At 35.2% G+C, this 16,517-nt stretch overlaps 4 protein-coding genes across 12 annotated transcripts; 2 read left to right on the top strand and 2 right to left on the bottom strand.

The window, feature by feature from the left end:
- Positions 1 to 418: 418 nt before the first annotated feature.
- Positions 419 to 5,806, bottom strand: LOC111489527. Of its 7 annotated transcripts, none has more exons than XM_023137798.1 (11): positions 5,610 to 5,806; positions 5,328 to 5,525; positions 4,335 to 4,700; positions 3,806 to 3,889; positions 3,194 to 3,655; positions 2,936 to 3,068; positions 2,691 to 2,853; positions 2,483 to 2,611; positions 2,140 to 2,334; positions 1,393 to 1,515; positions 419 to 975 (listed from the first exon to the last, which is right to left on the bottom strand). In XM_023137798.1, the coding sequence occupies exons 3-11, from the start codon at positions 4,615 to 4,617 to the stop codon at positions 859 to 861; spliced, it is 1,689 nt and encodes a 562-aa protein (XP_022993566.1). In that variant the 5' UTR covers positions 4,618 to 4,700; positions 5,328 to 5,525; positions 5,610 to 5,806; the 3' UTR covers positions 419 to 858. The 7 variants fall into 7 exon arrangements, with proteins under 7 accessions (XP_022993566.1, XP_022993570.1, XP_022993565.1 ...); XM_023137802.1 differs by lacking the exons at positions 5,328 to 5,525; positions 5,610 to 5,806 and adding exons at positions 4,701 to 4,774; positions 4,930 to 5,260 and having other exon boundaries at positions 4,335 to 4,623; XM_023137797.1 differs by having other exon boundaries at positions 5,328 to 5,806.
- A 1,279-nt stretch (positions 5,807 to 7,085) lies between these two features.
- On the top strand, positions 7,086 to 9,339 carry LOC111489607 (transmembrane protein 230-like). Of its 3 annotated transcripts, XM_023137922.1 has the most exons (4): positions 7,115 to 7,190; positions 7,291 to 7,371; positions 7,968 to 8,289; positions 8,907 to 9,339. In XM_023137922.1, exons 3-4 carry the CDS (start codon positions 8,019 to 8,021, stop codon positions 8,984 to 8,986), a joined length of 351 nt encoding a protein of 116 aa, XP_022993690.1. In that variant the 5' UTR covers positions 7,115 to 7,190; positions 7,291 to 7,371; positions 7,968 to 8,018; the 3' UTR covers positions 8,987 to 9,339. The 3 variants fall into 3 exon arrangements, with proteins under 3 accessions (XP_022993689.1, XP_022993688.1, XP_022993690.1); XM_023137921.1 differs by lacking the exon at positions 7,291 to 7,371 and having other exon boundaries at positions 7,086 to 7,190; XM_023137920.1 differs by lacking the exon at positions 7,291 to 7,371 and having other exon boundaries at positions 7,088 to 7,290.
- A 672-nt stretch (positions 9,340 to 10,011) lies between these two features.
- On the top strand, positions 10,012 to 13,235 carry LOC111489592 (vesicle transport v-SNARE 13). Its single transcript, XM_023137901.1, has 6 exons — positions 10,012 to 10,151; positions 10,362 to 10,466; positions 11,696 to 11,754; positions 11,840 to 12,028; positions 12,414 to 12,584; positions 12,817 to 13,235. Exons 2-6 carry the CDS (start codon positions 10,373 to 10,375, stop codon positions 12,967 to 12,969), a joined length of 666 nt encoding a protein of 221 aa, XP_022993669.1. The 5' UTR covers positions 10,012 to 10,151; positions 10,362 to 10,372; the 3' UTR covers positions 12,970 to 13,235.
- Positions 13,236 to 13,752: 517 nt separating this feature from the next.
- On the bottom strand, positions 13,753 to 16,023 carry LOC111489575 (pectinesterase 31). The gene is made up of 5 exons (XM_023137877.1): positions 15,577 to 16,023; positions 15,376 to 15,480; positions 15,089 to 15,166; positions 14,207 to 14,568; positions 13,753 to 14,124 (listed from the first exon to the last, which is right to left on the bottom strand). The coding sequence occupies exons 1-5, from the start codon at positions 15,823 to 15,825 to the stop codon at positions 13,962 to 13,964; spliced, it is 957 nt and encodes a 318-aa protein (XP_022993645.1). The 5' UTR covers positions 15,826 to 16,023; the 3' UTR covers positions 13,753 to 13,961.
- Between the last annotated feature and the right edge of the window lie 494 nt (positions 16,024 to 16,517).

Genomic DNA, 16,517 nt, shown 5'->3' with positions numbered 1-16,517 from the left:
AACAGTTTTATATTATATTAACTAATTTATTCTGAATTTTAATAATCAATAATTAAAATTATTTAAAATATAATTTATATTAATGAAAAAGGCATTAAACAATTATGAAAGTTATTTAATATTTTATACGTAACTACTAAATTTTATTTTTCAATTACAAAATTGGTATAACAAAACACATCCAAATATAAATATTAATTATGTAAATATTTAATATATTTGATATTCATAATTACAAAATAATATATCCACATCCAATTTTTTATTCCTTATGTAAACAAGATGGAGATGAGGAATATATTTATCATCTGTCTTTAATACAAAAAAATCATCTAATTAAAATTAATGAAAAAAATGAATTTTAAGACTTGGAATTTTATGCATAGAATCTCTATTCAATCCTCACGAACATGTATAGTAGATGGACTTTACCATTATTTTTCTTATTCTTTTTATCTGAATTATATTAAAAAAATAAAAGCACAAATTCACATGAACTTAAGAAAGGTTGTTAATGCCTCAACGAGTTGAGCTCCATGCGCAGATGAACATGGCGCTCAGATTCGTGGGCTTTTGCTACTATGACGACGAAATAAACATATACAAACAAATGGTTGTAAGCTTGGAACATGGCATTGAGACATTGCCAGTGAATGCTTGCTTCTTTGTTGGTAGGTAGAAGCTCTGAGCTGGAAAGAAGAGTGATTCGTTGGACAAAAAATGAAGGATTTTTTGGATTATTTAGTAGGACCAAGGCTCGGTATTTCACTGCGTTGTCTGGCTGCTTTCGTTAAGCTGCTCGAGTCACAACATGTCGTACCAAATTGAGGAATGTACCATAGCGTCGGTGACTCGGAATCAGTCCTCTCCACAGGTCGTCACTAATGTGGGTATCTGTCCATGATCCGTAAAATCAATCTTGTTCAGCCTCACACAACACAGAACTTTCTCTGGCAATTCTTCTGGTTTTTGTGCCTGTTAACAAAAGAAGAGCGTTTAAGAACATACTACTGCTAGTATGCAATTGTTTTTGATTTGAAGAGAAGATTCCAAAGATAACATTGATCTGTAACAACCTAAGTCCACCGCTACCAAATATTGTCAACTTTGACCTATTACGTATCGTCATCAACCTCACGATTTTAAAACGCATTTACTAGAGAGAAGTTTTCACACCCTCATAACGAATGTTTTGTTCCCCACTCTAGCCGATGTGGGATATCACAAGAACACTTTGACTCACCAAATGAACATTTATGGCTTCTAAACTTGCCCAAGTAGTAATATCTTTCCTACCAGGGCCCCATTTTTACATGAACCACATGCTTGTATCTCAGGTAAAGGATAACTAAAACAGAAAGAAGAAAGAGTGCAATGGTGCCAAATATATACCTGGATGGTTAGACCGAGATCGAGTAATCCATTTTTCAAACGTTCTCGAAATGATTCAAGTCCCTTTCTCGATATGTAGCTGAAACGATGAATGTCTAGATCAATCTCGAAGTAATCTTGGCCCTGCAAGTGTGGAAGTGTGGTTGGAGTCAGAAATGCTTCTATTTAACCTATAAGAAATATGGAAGCTAAGCATTGCATTCTCCCCTTTCCTTTCTTTTATCCTAATCCAACATTTAAGTGCAAATATGAATAGTACAGCTCACCGCTAGTTGATATTGTCTTCTTTGGCTTTCCCTTCTAGGCTTCCCTAAAGGTTTTAAAATGCGTATGTTAGAAAGAGGTTTCCACACCTTATAAGGAATGGCTCATTCTCTTCTCCAACCAATGTGAGATCTCACAATCCAGCATCTTTGTTGGCACACCACTAGATGCCTGGCTTTGATACCATTTGTAACAGCCCAACCCCACTGCAAACAAATATTGTCCTCTACGGGCTTTCTCTAAAGGTTTTGAAACACGTCCACTAGGGAGAGGTTTCCACATTCTTATAAGAAATGTTTCGTTCTCCTCTTCAACCAATGTGGGATCTCACAACTCAAGTGAATCGAACATGTGACCTCTATCAAATAAACGAATGGAACTATCAAAACTTGAACACTAAAGGTGTCTTCATCCATTGTTCCAACTCTAAAATGGAATCCGAAAATTCAAAGGTCATTTAATCTAATGTTTCTAAATATATACCTTGTAAAAATTATGTTGAGGGCGTGAAAGGACAGGTTTTTCGTTATAAGCACTAACGAGCTTCCTTTCAGTGGAGCTCAAATGGAGATCCTCGGGATTAACCACCCCTGCCATAATCTTTAGCCTTTCCCTGAATGGAACAGTAGAATCTTTTGTAAATCCTTTGGTTTTTTCCATCTCATCATCAACCAATTTCTGTAGAATAAGCAAAGAACATCTGTGCTGTGAGATATGCTGGAAACCCATGTTGAATGGGGAGCACACTAAGATTATGAAGATTGAAAAGCTCAATGCTTTCGGTGATTATGAAGATTTAAGCATACTAAATTGAACTTGGGAGTACCTTGATACTTTCCTGATAATGAAGAGAGATCTCCTCATCAAACTTCTCAGAAACTTTGAAATACAAAACAAGACTCATTCCTTCCCCATCACTATCACCCAAGAACATTGCAGCTGGATAAATAGGCAACTGCAACAAAACAAGACTTTTAAATGCCTGAAGAAGCAATAGAAGAATGGAACCGAGAACAAACCCACAGAAAAGTTACCTGAATGTTTAATATGAGTAGTGGAGGCACCTTTGCATAAGATTTTACCAAAGGGAGATCCAGGTGTTGAGCAATGTGATTGATTTTCTTGGAACACATATATAAATCGACGCCAATCGGAACATAAGGACTGATATTTGGAGCAGGATGTTTCTTCTTATCTCTACATGTAAGTAACAAATAAATAAGCACTGACAAAATCCAAGCATGGTCGAGGTTGATATCGAGTAAAAAGAATTACATACTTGAAGTAGCTTTCACCACGGAGTTTGAACGTTGAGGGCGGAATTTCGGACCAGCTTCCTGGGGGTGGTTTCTCTCCTGAAAAACATGGTATATGTCCAGCTCTTGGATGGTATAGATACTTCTTTGATTGGCCTGTTGTATAACGAAAATTAGACACGTTGTAATTACAAACCTCATGTGAAGAAACGTACGCACGAGGCTCCAACTCAAGGGCATGTTGATCATATAATATTTGATATATAATTTCTTAAACTTACATCTTTCTATGGTTTCTTCTCCATCACATGACCGTCTCTTAAACGAAAGCCTGAAAACGGCCGACTGCTTTTTGTGTCCCTGAGAAGCCTGAGGATTCAGAATCTTCTCATTGAAACTTATAGAAGGAATCATATGTGGAAAGGCAGACTTAATAATAGTCTCTTGATTCTTCTCTACGGAACAATGCCAGTCGTCTTTTAGACCCGTCAAGCTGCCATAAGAATGATCTAACATAGAACTCTTCTTGCTGGAAATTTCATTACCTTGGCTACTCATCAGACCAAATCCATATTCATCCTTGTTCTTGATACTTTCTGGTTTTCCCCCCTCTATTTTCAGATAGCTTTCATGGTATTCTTCATATTTGCACTTATTTTCCAGAAAGCGTGACGATCTTTCGTATTGAACCACTTGGCCACTCGAGATGTTCCCGATTGCGTTTCCCACGGATGGAAAACCATCTGCAAAGAACAAAAGACCAAACAATCAATACTCAAAACTGAGTCTGCTTAAAAATAAGATCTAACCAGCCCATTTAAACACACAAGACTTCGAGTGGTTGTAAAATATTTTCAGTAGCCAAAGGATTCTGATACACTAGTTCGTATTACCTCCATGCAAACTACTGAATTCATCGTCTGAGTCGGACTCCAGAACACTGACAGAGTCAAACCAAGCTTCATCTTGGCCACTTGCTGAAACACAACATTTGAAATTTCTATTAACATTGTTCCTAAAGTGTTTGAGATAAATTCTGTATTTGACTTCAGACAAAACAATAGCGAGTCAAACATGGGCTTCATTTTAGACCATATGATCAAGAAAATGAAGCATAAACAGATGAGATAAATTCTGTATTTGACTTCAGACAAAACAATAGCGAGTCAAACATGGGCTTCATTCTAGCCCATATGATCAAGAAAATGAAGCATAAACAGAGAATATTTGTTGATTGATATACTGCACAGTTAAATTTCTTGCCTCTTTATATCCAAGAGATCAAAATGCTGGATAGTTCAAGAACAGAGCAAACAACAGGTCAACAGAAACTATATAGATCAAATATGAATCACTTGTTAGATGCATTTAATGAGATCCTATCAGGGACCTCAACGACAGAATACAATGGAGGGGGCATACCGCTTGCATCATACTGGCTGTGAAGCCATTGCAGCTGAGTGAGGTGGAATGTTGAATTAGAAACTTCTGATCTTCTACAAGTAGTGGTTGCACCACTCTCAAGATCCATATGAACAAACTCACTGACAGCATAATCAGTGACCCTATTTCCAGCATTGCTCTTTCTTTTTATGATAGCTTTGGGGATAGTATTGGAAATCTTTCTACCATATTTTCTAAACTGATGATGCACATTCTTCCGACTTCTGATCTTTTCTGTTTGTATTGATACACAGCCTCCCATGATAGCCTTCTACAAAACGAAAGGAGCAATGGTTCCAATACAGAAAAAGGATCGCAACAAGTTCAATTCACCTCATAAAATACCTGAAAATAAACAATCAGATTACTCAGGTCTCTGACTGCAATGGACCCTACAATTTTATTGCATATGCTGGACTCTATTCACGAACATGAAGAGTTGCTCACAACCCAGAAGTTATTTCTCCAAAAGAACACAAGGATGCAAGACAGATTCAAATCATTAAATGTGCATAAACTGGTTGAGAAGAAGAAATTTCCTAATGTACATGAAAAAAGAAAATAACACACACACAAATTCTAGCAGCTTGGTGGAAAGGTTGAATAATCAGAGAACTTGAAGTTTCCACTTTGCTTCCCTTCTCGAAAGAGAGAGCCCAAAAACAAAAGAACAAATAAATAGAAAAAGAATTCTAAGAGAGAAGGTCAGAGGGTCCACTTAAAAGAATTGAAGGGCATGATGTTTCATGAGTAAAAACTACAGAAAAGTCAGAAAAAACAGAGTCATTTCACAGAAGAAAACAAAACCCAGTTGCGTTTTACTGCTTCTGACGATGATGACAGCGATTAAGAACAAAAACAAAAAACTATTGATTCAGCACTTAACGAAACAGAAGAATGAAAAACATGAACAAGAACATTTGACGAACAAAGGGCATTTGAACAAAACATAAAGAAAATGCAGGAACAAACCAGAACTGATTAAGGGTCAGAGAGATAAAATTCCAAAAACGACTCCTCGATGCCGGCGAGATCTCGGTGGATTTAGCTCCCTTTCTCTGCTATCCAGAAACAAAAAGAAAGACAGAGAGAGGGAGGCAGAGGGTTGGTGGGTGAATCCGAAAAGAACCCGGATCGAGGTGCAATGAAATACCCAGATGACGATTCTTCCTAGAAATTATGAAACAGAATCGTCAAAAGATAAAGAAACGAATAAGGAAAAGAAAGAAACGGAGAGAGATGAGAGTTAAATACAATAGAACGTGAGACGCATAATAAAAGGGATCGAGAAGTTTCTAATTGTTGGTCTTCGCATTTTCTTTCTCCTCCAATTTAGGTTCGTTTTTTTGTCTCTCAATTCTTCGGCACAAAATCAGAGAGAGAAAGAAGGGTTCGCTGTCGTCTCTTCCAGCTTCAGAACTCGTCTCCCATGGAATTAATTTTTCAGTCCTTCGCGCCCTGTATTTTTTATTATTTATCATATTTCTAAATATTTAAATTTAAAATTTTCAAATTTTTAAAAAATAAATATTATATAGATTTGTTTTGTATTTTAATTTTCACACACACATATATACATAAAAGGAAAATTGTTTTTAATTTTCATTTTAATTTAATTTAGGTGTTGATAATATTTAAAAAAACAAAAGTAGGTCGTTTCCTTTTTAATTAAATTCTTAATTAATTATAACCATGCTGTTATACCGAATTATTGAATAATTAATAATAAATAGTTATTAATGCAATTATTAATTTTCTAAAGTCACGTATTTGAAACAAGTAATATCATATCTAAGTGAGATTAAGGTCTTAATTAGAGCATTTGAAAAAAAAAGGATAAAAATAGGATTGTATAATTTATATTCTAAATCAAAATTATTTCTAATATAAATGCAAAAAATAATAATAATAATAAAATAAAATCTTCCATATATATTAGTAATTATGTGATATCTATGTTACATGTAATCTTTATATTTATTATTTTAATAATTTTTTTATCCATTATTAGTTCGAGTTTTTGTTTATTTATTTTAATGCATATTATTATTTAAAATTGGTTCAAATGAAACGCATTTATGGGGAATGGCCCAACAAACCCAAAAATAAAATAATAATAATAATAAACAAACAAAAATAAAGAGAAATAAAAGATACGGTAATGCTTCATTATCAAAATAAGCCAAAAATCCAACTTCAATAATAGCTGTGTTTCTCTCTCCTCTTTTTTATTTCCTTTTAAATTTTAAATTATCGTTTCTTTGTATTTCTTCCTTATAAACCCATGATAGATATTTTAATTAGTATTTGCAAACAACAATGGGTGTATTTAAAATAATTCAATTTCTAGGGTTTAGAGAATTTAATTAATATTTTATTCATCGATGCACTAAATCTAATAATTAGTCTTTCCAATAATGGCTTGATTATCCATTTAATTGCAATTAAATTTTATTTTAACCAAATTAATTGGTTTGATTTAATTTTAAATTTTAATAACATGTTTGAATTTATTTTTCAATGAAATTACAATTTCACAGCTAAATTAATGTGATATTTAAAATGTTTGTAAGAATAAAAACCTAATATATAACTTAAGAAAATATTTGCAGAAAGTTAAAACAAATCTTGAAGGCCCGATGATTCTAGAAGGCCTGGCCCAATGATTCTAGAAAGCCTGGCCCAACTCGAAATCCAATATCCAGAAGCCAGTCAATCTCCACCATTTTTTTTTATTTTTTTTTATTTTATTTCATTTTTATTTTGTCAAACACATCTTCTTCGCTATTGAATCAAGGACACGACGACGACGACTTTCTGGACCTCCAGCCTCCGGTGAGATTTTAAGAACTTCTACTTGACGGAATTTCTGAGATTTTACGATCCATTCTGCATCATCTTCTTCTGTTGTGCCTGATTCTATTTTTTGTTCCAGGTAGATTCTCCTATTTTTTGTCTGGATTGTAGGAATTCAATGGACACTTTTAAGGTCTTCAATCGCTGAGTAAATTTTTATGTATGTTCTTTTTGTTTGTTGCGTTGAAATTAGTTGCGTAGGATTGAAGTTGTCAACATTATTCTTCTCTTGGAAGAGAAATAAAAGAAAACAAGGGGGGTAAAGAAGGAGATCGTAGCCCATCTGTCAACTCCGATCTCTTCTCTTTCTCATTAATGGAATTGAAAGATTTTCATTTGAATTGCTGGTTATTTCAAGTAGATTAGTGAAGTTTGATTAGGGGAGGTAATTCAGTTGGGGGTTTTTTTTTTTTTGGTTATTTTGTTTAGAGTTCGGTGGCTAGTTTTATTCTTTCATTTGGTTGAATCTTTGTAAAAAGAAATGTTGTTTGATTTTATATGTATAAGTTTAGAGTTCTTTCACTTCTTGGATTTGGAGTGTTTTTTCTATTTGGTGAGTTGCCATCTTGAGGTTTTAGTAAAAACTTTAGTTTGATTTATTTTCTTGAGTAAATGGTAGAAGTATAGTTGGTTTTAATGATCCTGTTGTTTTACGTGAGTTCTAAGTAAGAAAATTTAGTAACACTCAATAATGTAGGTGTAATTTTCATCCTCCTCTTGATATTTTCTTAATGTATTTGATTCTTGATTTCAAAGGTGGCTCCATTGTGTTGAATTTTGAAGACTGCATTCTTGATATTTCCTGTCATGGCTTCGAGACGGAATGTTCGTTACAGCTCCCTTTCTACTGATGATAATGATCTCGATTTAGATGGAAATCAATTTGACCCTCGCTTTTACTATACACCAAAAGCTTTTGACAAGATCCCATGGAAATCCATCGCTCTTGCTATATTCCTGTTATTTCTTGGATCATTTCTTCTCTTTCTTTCGTACTTCGTATTGACTGGTCATATGGCAGGAGAGAAATCACAAGCTTATGGTCTTTTAGCGTTGGGGTTTCTTACCTTCCTCCCAGGTATTCATCAAATTTTCTGTTTCATTTTTTCTTGAATACATTTCTTCATCGTTGATTTACATTGTATGCGAAGTGTGTACTCATTTGGCTTTCGTTCGTGTCTAAAATTATTAGATACGACTTCAGTGTATATGACCTGTAGATAGCGATAGTTTGGTTGGTTTAACTGTCAAAGAAGAAGATGCAATCCAATGGCGTCATGGTCATGTATAATAATGAGTGAAAATAGGAACAGGGCAATTCCTGCCAAAGGAATTAATACACTCCCATTGGGCACTGTCAATGGTGGGAGAAGATATTACCAAGAAATTGTCAGTGCTTGAAAGTTTATTTAAATTTCCACAAAGAAAGTTTGTACCATGAGACTTCTCATATGTGAACCACTTTTCACGTTGAGTATTAGTTCATAGTTTTGTGCTATCAAACTTAATGTTCCTAGAATTTTGATTCTTACTTATCTTCTTCTTTTCCTTTATACAATGAATGTATTAAGAAATCTACAACGGAGTGTAAATCAAAGTTTTGTTATTATTGAATAGGACATCAGCAGAATTACTGTTGACTCATCCTGTCCCAGAAGTTGGATAATCTAAGCCTCTTTTGCTTTGTTGATGCAGGCTTTTATGAGACTAGGATTGCATATTATGCATGGAGGGGTGCTAATGGATATCGCTTTGCATCGATTCCCGATTACTAGGTGTTCATATCGTGGTGGTGTATGCTTGTCTCATCTCTCTTTCAACGTAAAACTATCATATAAAGTCAGAAACTGGTTTGTACAGAATCACGTCTCTTGAGTTTGTAATGTATTCATCTCTTGTTCCTCTTTCATAGGCTGTTTAGGGTTAGGAAAATGATTAATGTTGTAGCTTTAGCTCATTTACTTGACGAGTCCTGTAGTTCGAGTGAGATTTATCCATGATTAACTGTGTGGATCAAGGTTTTTATGTAGGATTTGAAGTTTTATGGATTACATTGTGGAGAAGAAAACATTGTTTCATGACAAGGGACTACTACATGAATCTTTAGTTGCAGCTGATGCAGCTTTTGCGAATGCTTCTTGTTATTGCACAGCTTACCTTCTTCCCAATGCGATGTCATCTTTGCTTAGTTAATTAGGTTATGATATCTAGACTTTAATTACAGTTTAACTCACTAATTGGATGCTCAAAAACCTTGACGGGCTAATAGTAATTATTGTCGTGTCCAAATTTGAGCTCTGGCAAAAACAAGAATGGTATATAGGAGAGTGTGGAAACTTTTTCTTGGTAGACCTACTTAAAATCGTGAAGCTGTGATTAAATTAGTTTTAAATTAAAAATGTAGGGTAAAAAGATAATCTTTTTATCAAACTCAATAATAATAAAGTTAAATTATAAGTTTAGTTTTTCAAAATTAACTTTATACTTATTTAATCTCAGTTTAAAACGTACTTCTAATTTTTTTATTTTATAATTGATCGGTTCTTGTTTCAAACATATTTTAAAACTCTGGATGTATAGGTCTAATTTTACCTGGAATTAATAATTTAAAAATATTTTATTGAATATAAATGCAAAAGTTTGGGAGATATATTATATATTTGTAAAGTTTGGACGTTTTTAAATATATTAAAATTTAAGAATTAAATAGAAACAATTTATAGGGTGGTTAATTATAATAATAAATAATAAAATTAGAGATGAATCAATTATATACTTGAGTGGCTAAATTCCCAATTACTCGAGGTTCTTTGATAATAGTAAATTCCCAAAGCTTGGTGCCTTGTGGCGGGCGTCCGCAGGTATTCCTCTTCGCTTGGCCACCGATTTTCTCGTTCTACGATTCTCTCCTTTGGGCTTCACCATCTCTGATCAAATTGGGTAAGCTATCGATTGATCTCTAATTCTCACAGTCTTTTTCAGAATTTGGGGCCTTACATGTTGATCGGAATGCTTTTCTTAATATAATAAAATTGAAGTCTCGGTTTCATCTTTTTCTGCCAAATTGTTACGAGAAATCTTGTTTGATTGGCTTCGATCTGTTATGCGAGTGATTGCTGATTCGCCGATTTGGCCGATTTGATTTTGAAGGTTTGGGCACGATGAGTGGGGTATTTGAAGGGTATGAACGCCAATACTGCGAGCTCTCGGCGAACCTTTCAAGAAAGTGCACTTCGGCTAGTGCCCTAAATGGAGGTATTTCCACCTTCTGATTTGTGAATTTTGGTTTCCATTTGTGGTTCTTTTTTCAGGTTCCACCCGAAACTTAAACTGAAATTCACGCCCGTAAGCAGGTTCTCGATTTCTGTTAGATATTTGTTTGTTGCTTTGCGTAATTGCGATGCTGAATTATAACCGATTTTGAGGTCAAAACTGAAATTTTAATGTGGCCTTCTTAATTAATAAGCGAATTACTTTTCATTGGCTTAGATAGGAAAAGGCACTTATGCAAATTGTTAAAATCTGGATCAATCGTAAGCTCTACTACTATGATAATCCCTCACTCTTTATGATTCCTTTGTTCATTCTTGAATTGGGAAAAAATTCTGAAAGAAGATGTAAAAGAGCCCACTTCGTAGGGTGCATTTTCATTACACGTTAATGATCGTTATTTTTATAATGGAAGTAAAGAATCTTTTGTTTAATGGCTAGTCTTCGATTTGCATATCTCTCATTCAGAGTAGGAAGAAACCCAAAATCTCTCAAGGTTCTTTGATAATAGTATGTATGATATCCCATAAGCACTTTCTTATTCTTTTTGTTTCTTTGTTGGTAAATGTTAAATGATTCATTTATAGGTGACTATCTAACCTAATTTTCTTAAATCTTTTTGTGCGATGACTATTATTTCACATTCAATTTATGATCATTGATTTAGGAGAATTTCAGGACTATTGTAGGATACGAACTAATTTTACACATAAAATATTTTTCAATAGATTAGTTTCAATATGTTTATTGTGGACAAATCAAACATATGGTTAGTTCTATTATAGACCATTCCCTGTTGTGACGGCCCCCTGTTTGGCCTTCCAAAACTTATGGAAAAGCGAGAACTTTCATGTGCTTTCTTTTTGGGGGGGAAAAAAAAGTGCGCATAAAGCATAGATATCTTCTTGGACAAAGGTTGTTTTCTGTTACAGCTGCTTATAAATATCTGTCTCTGTCATTGATGAGCTAGTTGTGTGGAGGCCCCCTTGTAGATTATTTGATACTACAATGAAGGGTACTCCTGCTGTGAGGAGATGAAGTTGTTCATTCCAAGGGCTATCTAGCTTTAGATTCTCCATAATCTTTTCTTAGCAACCATGAATTACAATTCAGTGCTTATAAATCGATGCTTCTTTTTATGTTATTTCGTTTAGTATTTGAGAAAAATTAAACTGATGTATTTGCTTTGCTACATGAATATATCATACCTGCAGAGCAAAAGAAGCAAAGGGTTTCTGAAGTAAAGTCTGGAATTGATGAAGCAGAAGCTCTGGTACCTAGTTGACATGTCATTGTTGAGAAAAATGCTTTCCAATTTTATCTTGCAATGTTAATGTTATATACTTAATGACTTCTAGATTCGGAAAATGGATCTTGAGGCCAGAAGTTTGCCGCCTAATGTTAAGGCTGTCCTTCTAGCTAAATTAAGAGAGTACAAATCTGACCTCAACAATTTGAAAAGTGAAGTTAAACGCATCGAATCTGGAAACTTAAATGCAGCCACTAGAGATGAGTTGCTGGAATCAGGAATGGCTGATACACTTACGGTATGTCTGTATCCACTGGTTCTCTAATTGTTTTGGATTGTCGTTGTCCCATATAGTTTGATTTGAAATAACCTATTTTCTCCATCACTGCCATTGCCAGAGAATCATCTAAATCTTTTGAATTGAAGGTCTAATATAAAAAGATAGAAATGGGGATGCATTAAATCCTGCTGTCTAAGATAATATCTAGGACAGTGGTGATAGATTCTTTTTTTTTTTTTTTTTACTATGCCTTAAAAGGCACTTGGCCATCAAGGTTATAGTTTTTAAGCTATAAGAGATGCTTTCTCTTTCTTAATTCTTGCTTTAAGTGCTGGAATACGGTCTCTTATCCTTTGTAATAGTGTATTAGCTATGACTCATGCCTGGTTGTCATTTCCTATAGGCATCGGCTGACCAAAGAACGAGATTAATGACCACAACAGAGAGGCTAGGTAAGTCAAGTGATAGAATCAAGGAAAGTCGAAGAACCATGCTAGAAACTGAAGAACTTGGAGTTTCAATTCTCCAAGATTTGCACTCACAGCGTCAGTCTCTCTTGCATGCTCACAATACGGTACGGGATTTTACTTTTCATGTTATCTGGGTCATCATATAGGAGTAAATGATGCCGTAGAAGCATTGTGATAGTTCCGTCATACTGTTGTTTTGATAATTATTAATCAGCTATTCACGGCTGCCTCTATCAAACCCTTCAATCTCTCTACTCAAATGTTTCTTCTATAATTGTATTGCTTTTGGAGGTGTCTACGCCTGTAGTTTTTATTTGAAAATTCCACCTTTTGCAGCTTCACGGAGTGGATGACAATATTGGCAAGAGTAAGAGAATATTAACGAACATGTCAAGAAGGATGAACAAGAACAAATGGATTGTTACATCCATAATTGTTGTTCTTGTCTTGGCCATCATCATGATACTGTACTTCAAACTTTCTAAATAGCAAGGTTATCCTCCCTCTTCATTTGGGTTTGTCAGCTTTGAGTGTTGGAACATGAGTTCATGTTCTATGTATTTTTCTTCGTCTATTGTGAGTTTGCACGTGAATTATGTTATGGTTAATTCTTTGTTGCCTGCATCTTAGTCTTCTGTAAGATTGGCAAGTGTTCAAAAACAATATTAATGATGTAAGGTTTGCCCAACGCTTTGTATACACTGTGTAATGTCCTATGGGGTATCGAATTTGTTTACTCTCAGAGCTTAAATTGAGAATCCTTGATAATTTCTTTAATTGCTCAAATGGTTTTCTACCTTTTTGGCTTATTAGTTGGATCTTATTGTCGAGTGTCATCTACAAAACCTTCATGAAGAGAAAAATGGATTTTCCTTTTCTTTTTCCTTAAATTTCTATCTATAAATTCCTTCCAAATAAAGCACGCCACCCAATATAGTTAACTATGAAGTTCCTATAATCGAAACACCTAACAGAAAGTTATTGGTATAGATTAACTATCTTATTCTTAGAATCGTTCTCATTTAGACGTGGTCTCGGTTCGATTCATCCTATACTCTTTTCCTTCCACATTAGATGTGGTCTCGTTCATTCTCTATTCCTTTCATTCTACCTCTCATCTATGTGGGTTTTTCCTTGTTTTTTTTTTTTTTTTTAATCTACTTTCAAAATTCAAGCTATATATTGAAAAACTAAACACACCAGATGTGAAACCCTTGGCAACAAAAACTAAAGAGAAAAATGGGCATCCAATAAAAATATTTAACAATGAGATTAAAATATAATGTCTGAAAAAAAATTATATAAAGATAGGAGAGTAATATGAAAGTGGTCAATACATGCCCAAAATTCACAATCAAAGGCTACAAGAAGCCCTATGCCACCCATATAGGATATGAATGTTCCTTCTTCTAACGGACCAGCAAGCAAAAAATGTTCAACATTTAGACACACTACCAAACCTTTGTAACACTCGGCCATTCTTAAGCAGAAAAGGGTATCCTCAATGCCATCCTCCGGCATAGCCAAGGCCTCTCGACGTCGGGATCGATAAATTGATGCAGAATGAACTCATCGGCTTCTTCATCTACTAATTCTCTTGCCCAACACACCCTGCTCATCGGGCAACTCCCTGGCCCGAAACACCTGTACCGAAAAACACAATTCCCCTATCAGGTAATCTACACATTCATCATAAAATCAATGTCCATGAAACACGACGACATACTTGTACTCATAAAAACAAGCAGTTCTCTCGTTTTCAGTTTTTCCCCAGTTGTCCCAGCCTGCTGGTTTGATACATGCATCCATATATGTGTAAGCAAAGACCACCCTTGCAAACGGTCCCCATGGTCGTCCGAGATGAACGTACGAAGACCCGGCACTGCCCGTGATCACACACCTCAAGAATACATAACCTGTGGTCTCTTGAGAGGATTTCCTGCTCTGTGCAGTAATAAAGCCATGCGACTTGCAGTGGATATGGCAACGCTCCAACAGAGCAGTGCTGTTGCCAAATATGAAGTCCACACTTCCTTCGATATAGCAATCCTTCAAGTACTGTTTTCCATAATGTAGGTACAGAGTATCCTGCATCAAATTATCCAAAAATATTATAGAAGAAAGCTTGCTGTGATCGTTGGCTGATTGAACTAGCCAAAGGATAGAGCCATTGGACGTCGACAACATCAAACGGTAGATCCTAACAGTATTACATATAGCAAAAGCAAAGAAAGCTTGCTGGACTGCTTCGTGTCCAACTCCTCGGGCTCAGCCTCCTTGATACCAAGCCCAAACCCACCGCAAGCAGATTTTGCTCTCTTCCATGTTTTCTCAAGGATTTTAAAAAGCATATGTTACTATAAAGAACAAAGAAGGTTTCTTTCTCCTCTCCAACTACATGGGAGATAACTCTTACCGAAGCACTTCCATAATTATGGTATCTTGAATATCCACGCAAACAACCCACAAGTTCTTAAAGGAAAAGGCCTTTTCCATTCAGATTTAAGGAGGGGTGAAGGAAACAAAACGGTAGGGCTTTTCCAGAAATATTGTTTGACCTCTAGAACTTACTGCCCACTAACGAACTGAATTAGAGGATTGTGAATACCTGCCAGCCGAGAAACCTGCAATTGTAAAAGGCACAACGATCTGCTGTAACTCTGATAGCCACGGCTTGCCCAGAACCCTGTCCAAAACAAACAACCCACAACATATCTAAACAAACAATACCAACTTCAAAACGCTAAGGAAGTTCATCAGAAAAACACAGATCCAACACAGATCCTCATTCTACAATTTCAAAATCAACCTCAAACTATGAACTAAAAAGGGATTTTAACTCTTAGGTCAATCCAAGATAAGATGATCAAAGAGGTCGTAAAAGTAAAAGGGTACCTGAGGGGAAGAATTCTCAAATGTGATATTCTCAGCAATGAAATCCTCCCCTTCCACAATGGTACTCCCACAACCAAAAGTCCCAGTTCCAATGACACGAGAAGCCTGGCCAGAGACAGAGATTGAGAAACACATGAACATCATTCTTCAAAATAAACGCAAACCCAGATATCAAATGATAAAATCGTATCAGAAACCGACTTGGTGGTGGCTAATTTTGGTGGCGGTATTGTCCCAAGTGAGAACGGTAGTCTCAGGGTTCAAACCCGCGAAGGTGATGAAATTCTTGGTCTTAGGCACATAGAGAGGCTGCCTGTAAATCCCAGGAGACACACGGATCACAGTCCGGCAAGTATTGCTGAATGGAACCGCGTCTATGGCTTCCTGAACCGTACGGAAATCCCCACAGCCGTCTTGCGCCACCGTGAGCACCCTGGGCGGGGCCGCCATGAAACGCAGTCTCGAAGCTCGCGCCTTCTGGATGTTGGGAAGCGGGATGAAAATGAAGACCAAATCAATTGTATTTATAAAGTGGAAAGACAAGCAAACTCCTCCAATTTTGCATCGGAGCCATTAAATTTCATGGGTACACCTGATTTATCTATATTTCTTTCGATTGAGGCGGCAAGGCAGCCAACTAGACGGAATCTTCGAAAGGGAATTTTATTTCTCGAAAAATGTAAACATAAGATTTCGAATCGGATCCATGGCATCGAGTTCTTCCTCATCGTGCTGTAAAGCTTGTAATTATATTTTCTTCTTTAAACGTTCAGGAAAATTAGATTTTTCATTATCTCTTCTTGCCTCCAGTTTATTTGTCAGCTGAATTAGTCAACGCATACATTTTCAAACTAAATATTATCGAATTCCCTAAAATATAAAATAAATAACAGTTACCAAAGTTAGACAAATTCTCACAAATTGTAAACAATTTGAAAAATAACTCTCATATTTATTGATGCATTGTTTATTATGATTCATAAGATAAATTTGTCTATTAAAAAGTGAGAAAATAACACCACATTATCAAAAAAGAATCGTGTTCTTCATAACTCACAATTGCTCAGTATAGCAAAAAAAAAAAAAAAAAAAAAAAAAAAAAAAAAAAAAAAAAAAAAAAAAAAAAAAAAAAAAAAAAAAAA

The sequence above is a fragment of the Cucurbita maxima genome, unplaced genomic scaffold (genome assembly GCF_002738345.1).
Source record: "Cucurbita maxima cultivar Rimu unplaced genomic scaffold, Cmax_1.0 Cma_Scf00014, whole genome shotgun sequence".
Taxonomy (NCBI): Eukaryota; Viridiplantae; Streptophyta; class Magnoliopsida; order Cucurbitales; family Cucurbitaceae; genus Cucurbita; species Cucurbita maxima.
Note: the sequence above shows the minus strand (reverse complement) of the source record. Positions and strands in the feature narration are given on the sequence as shown.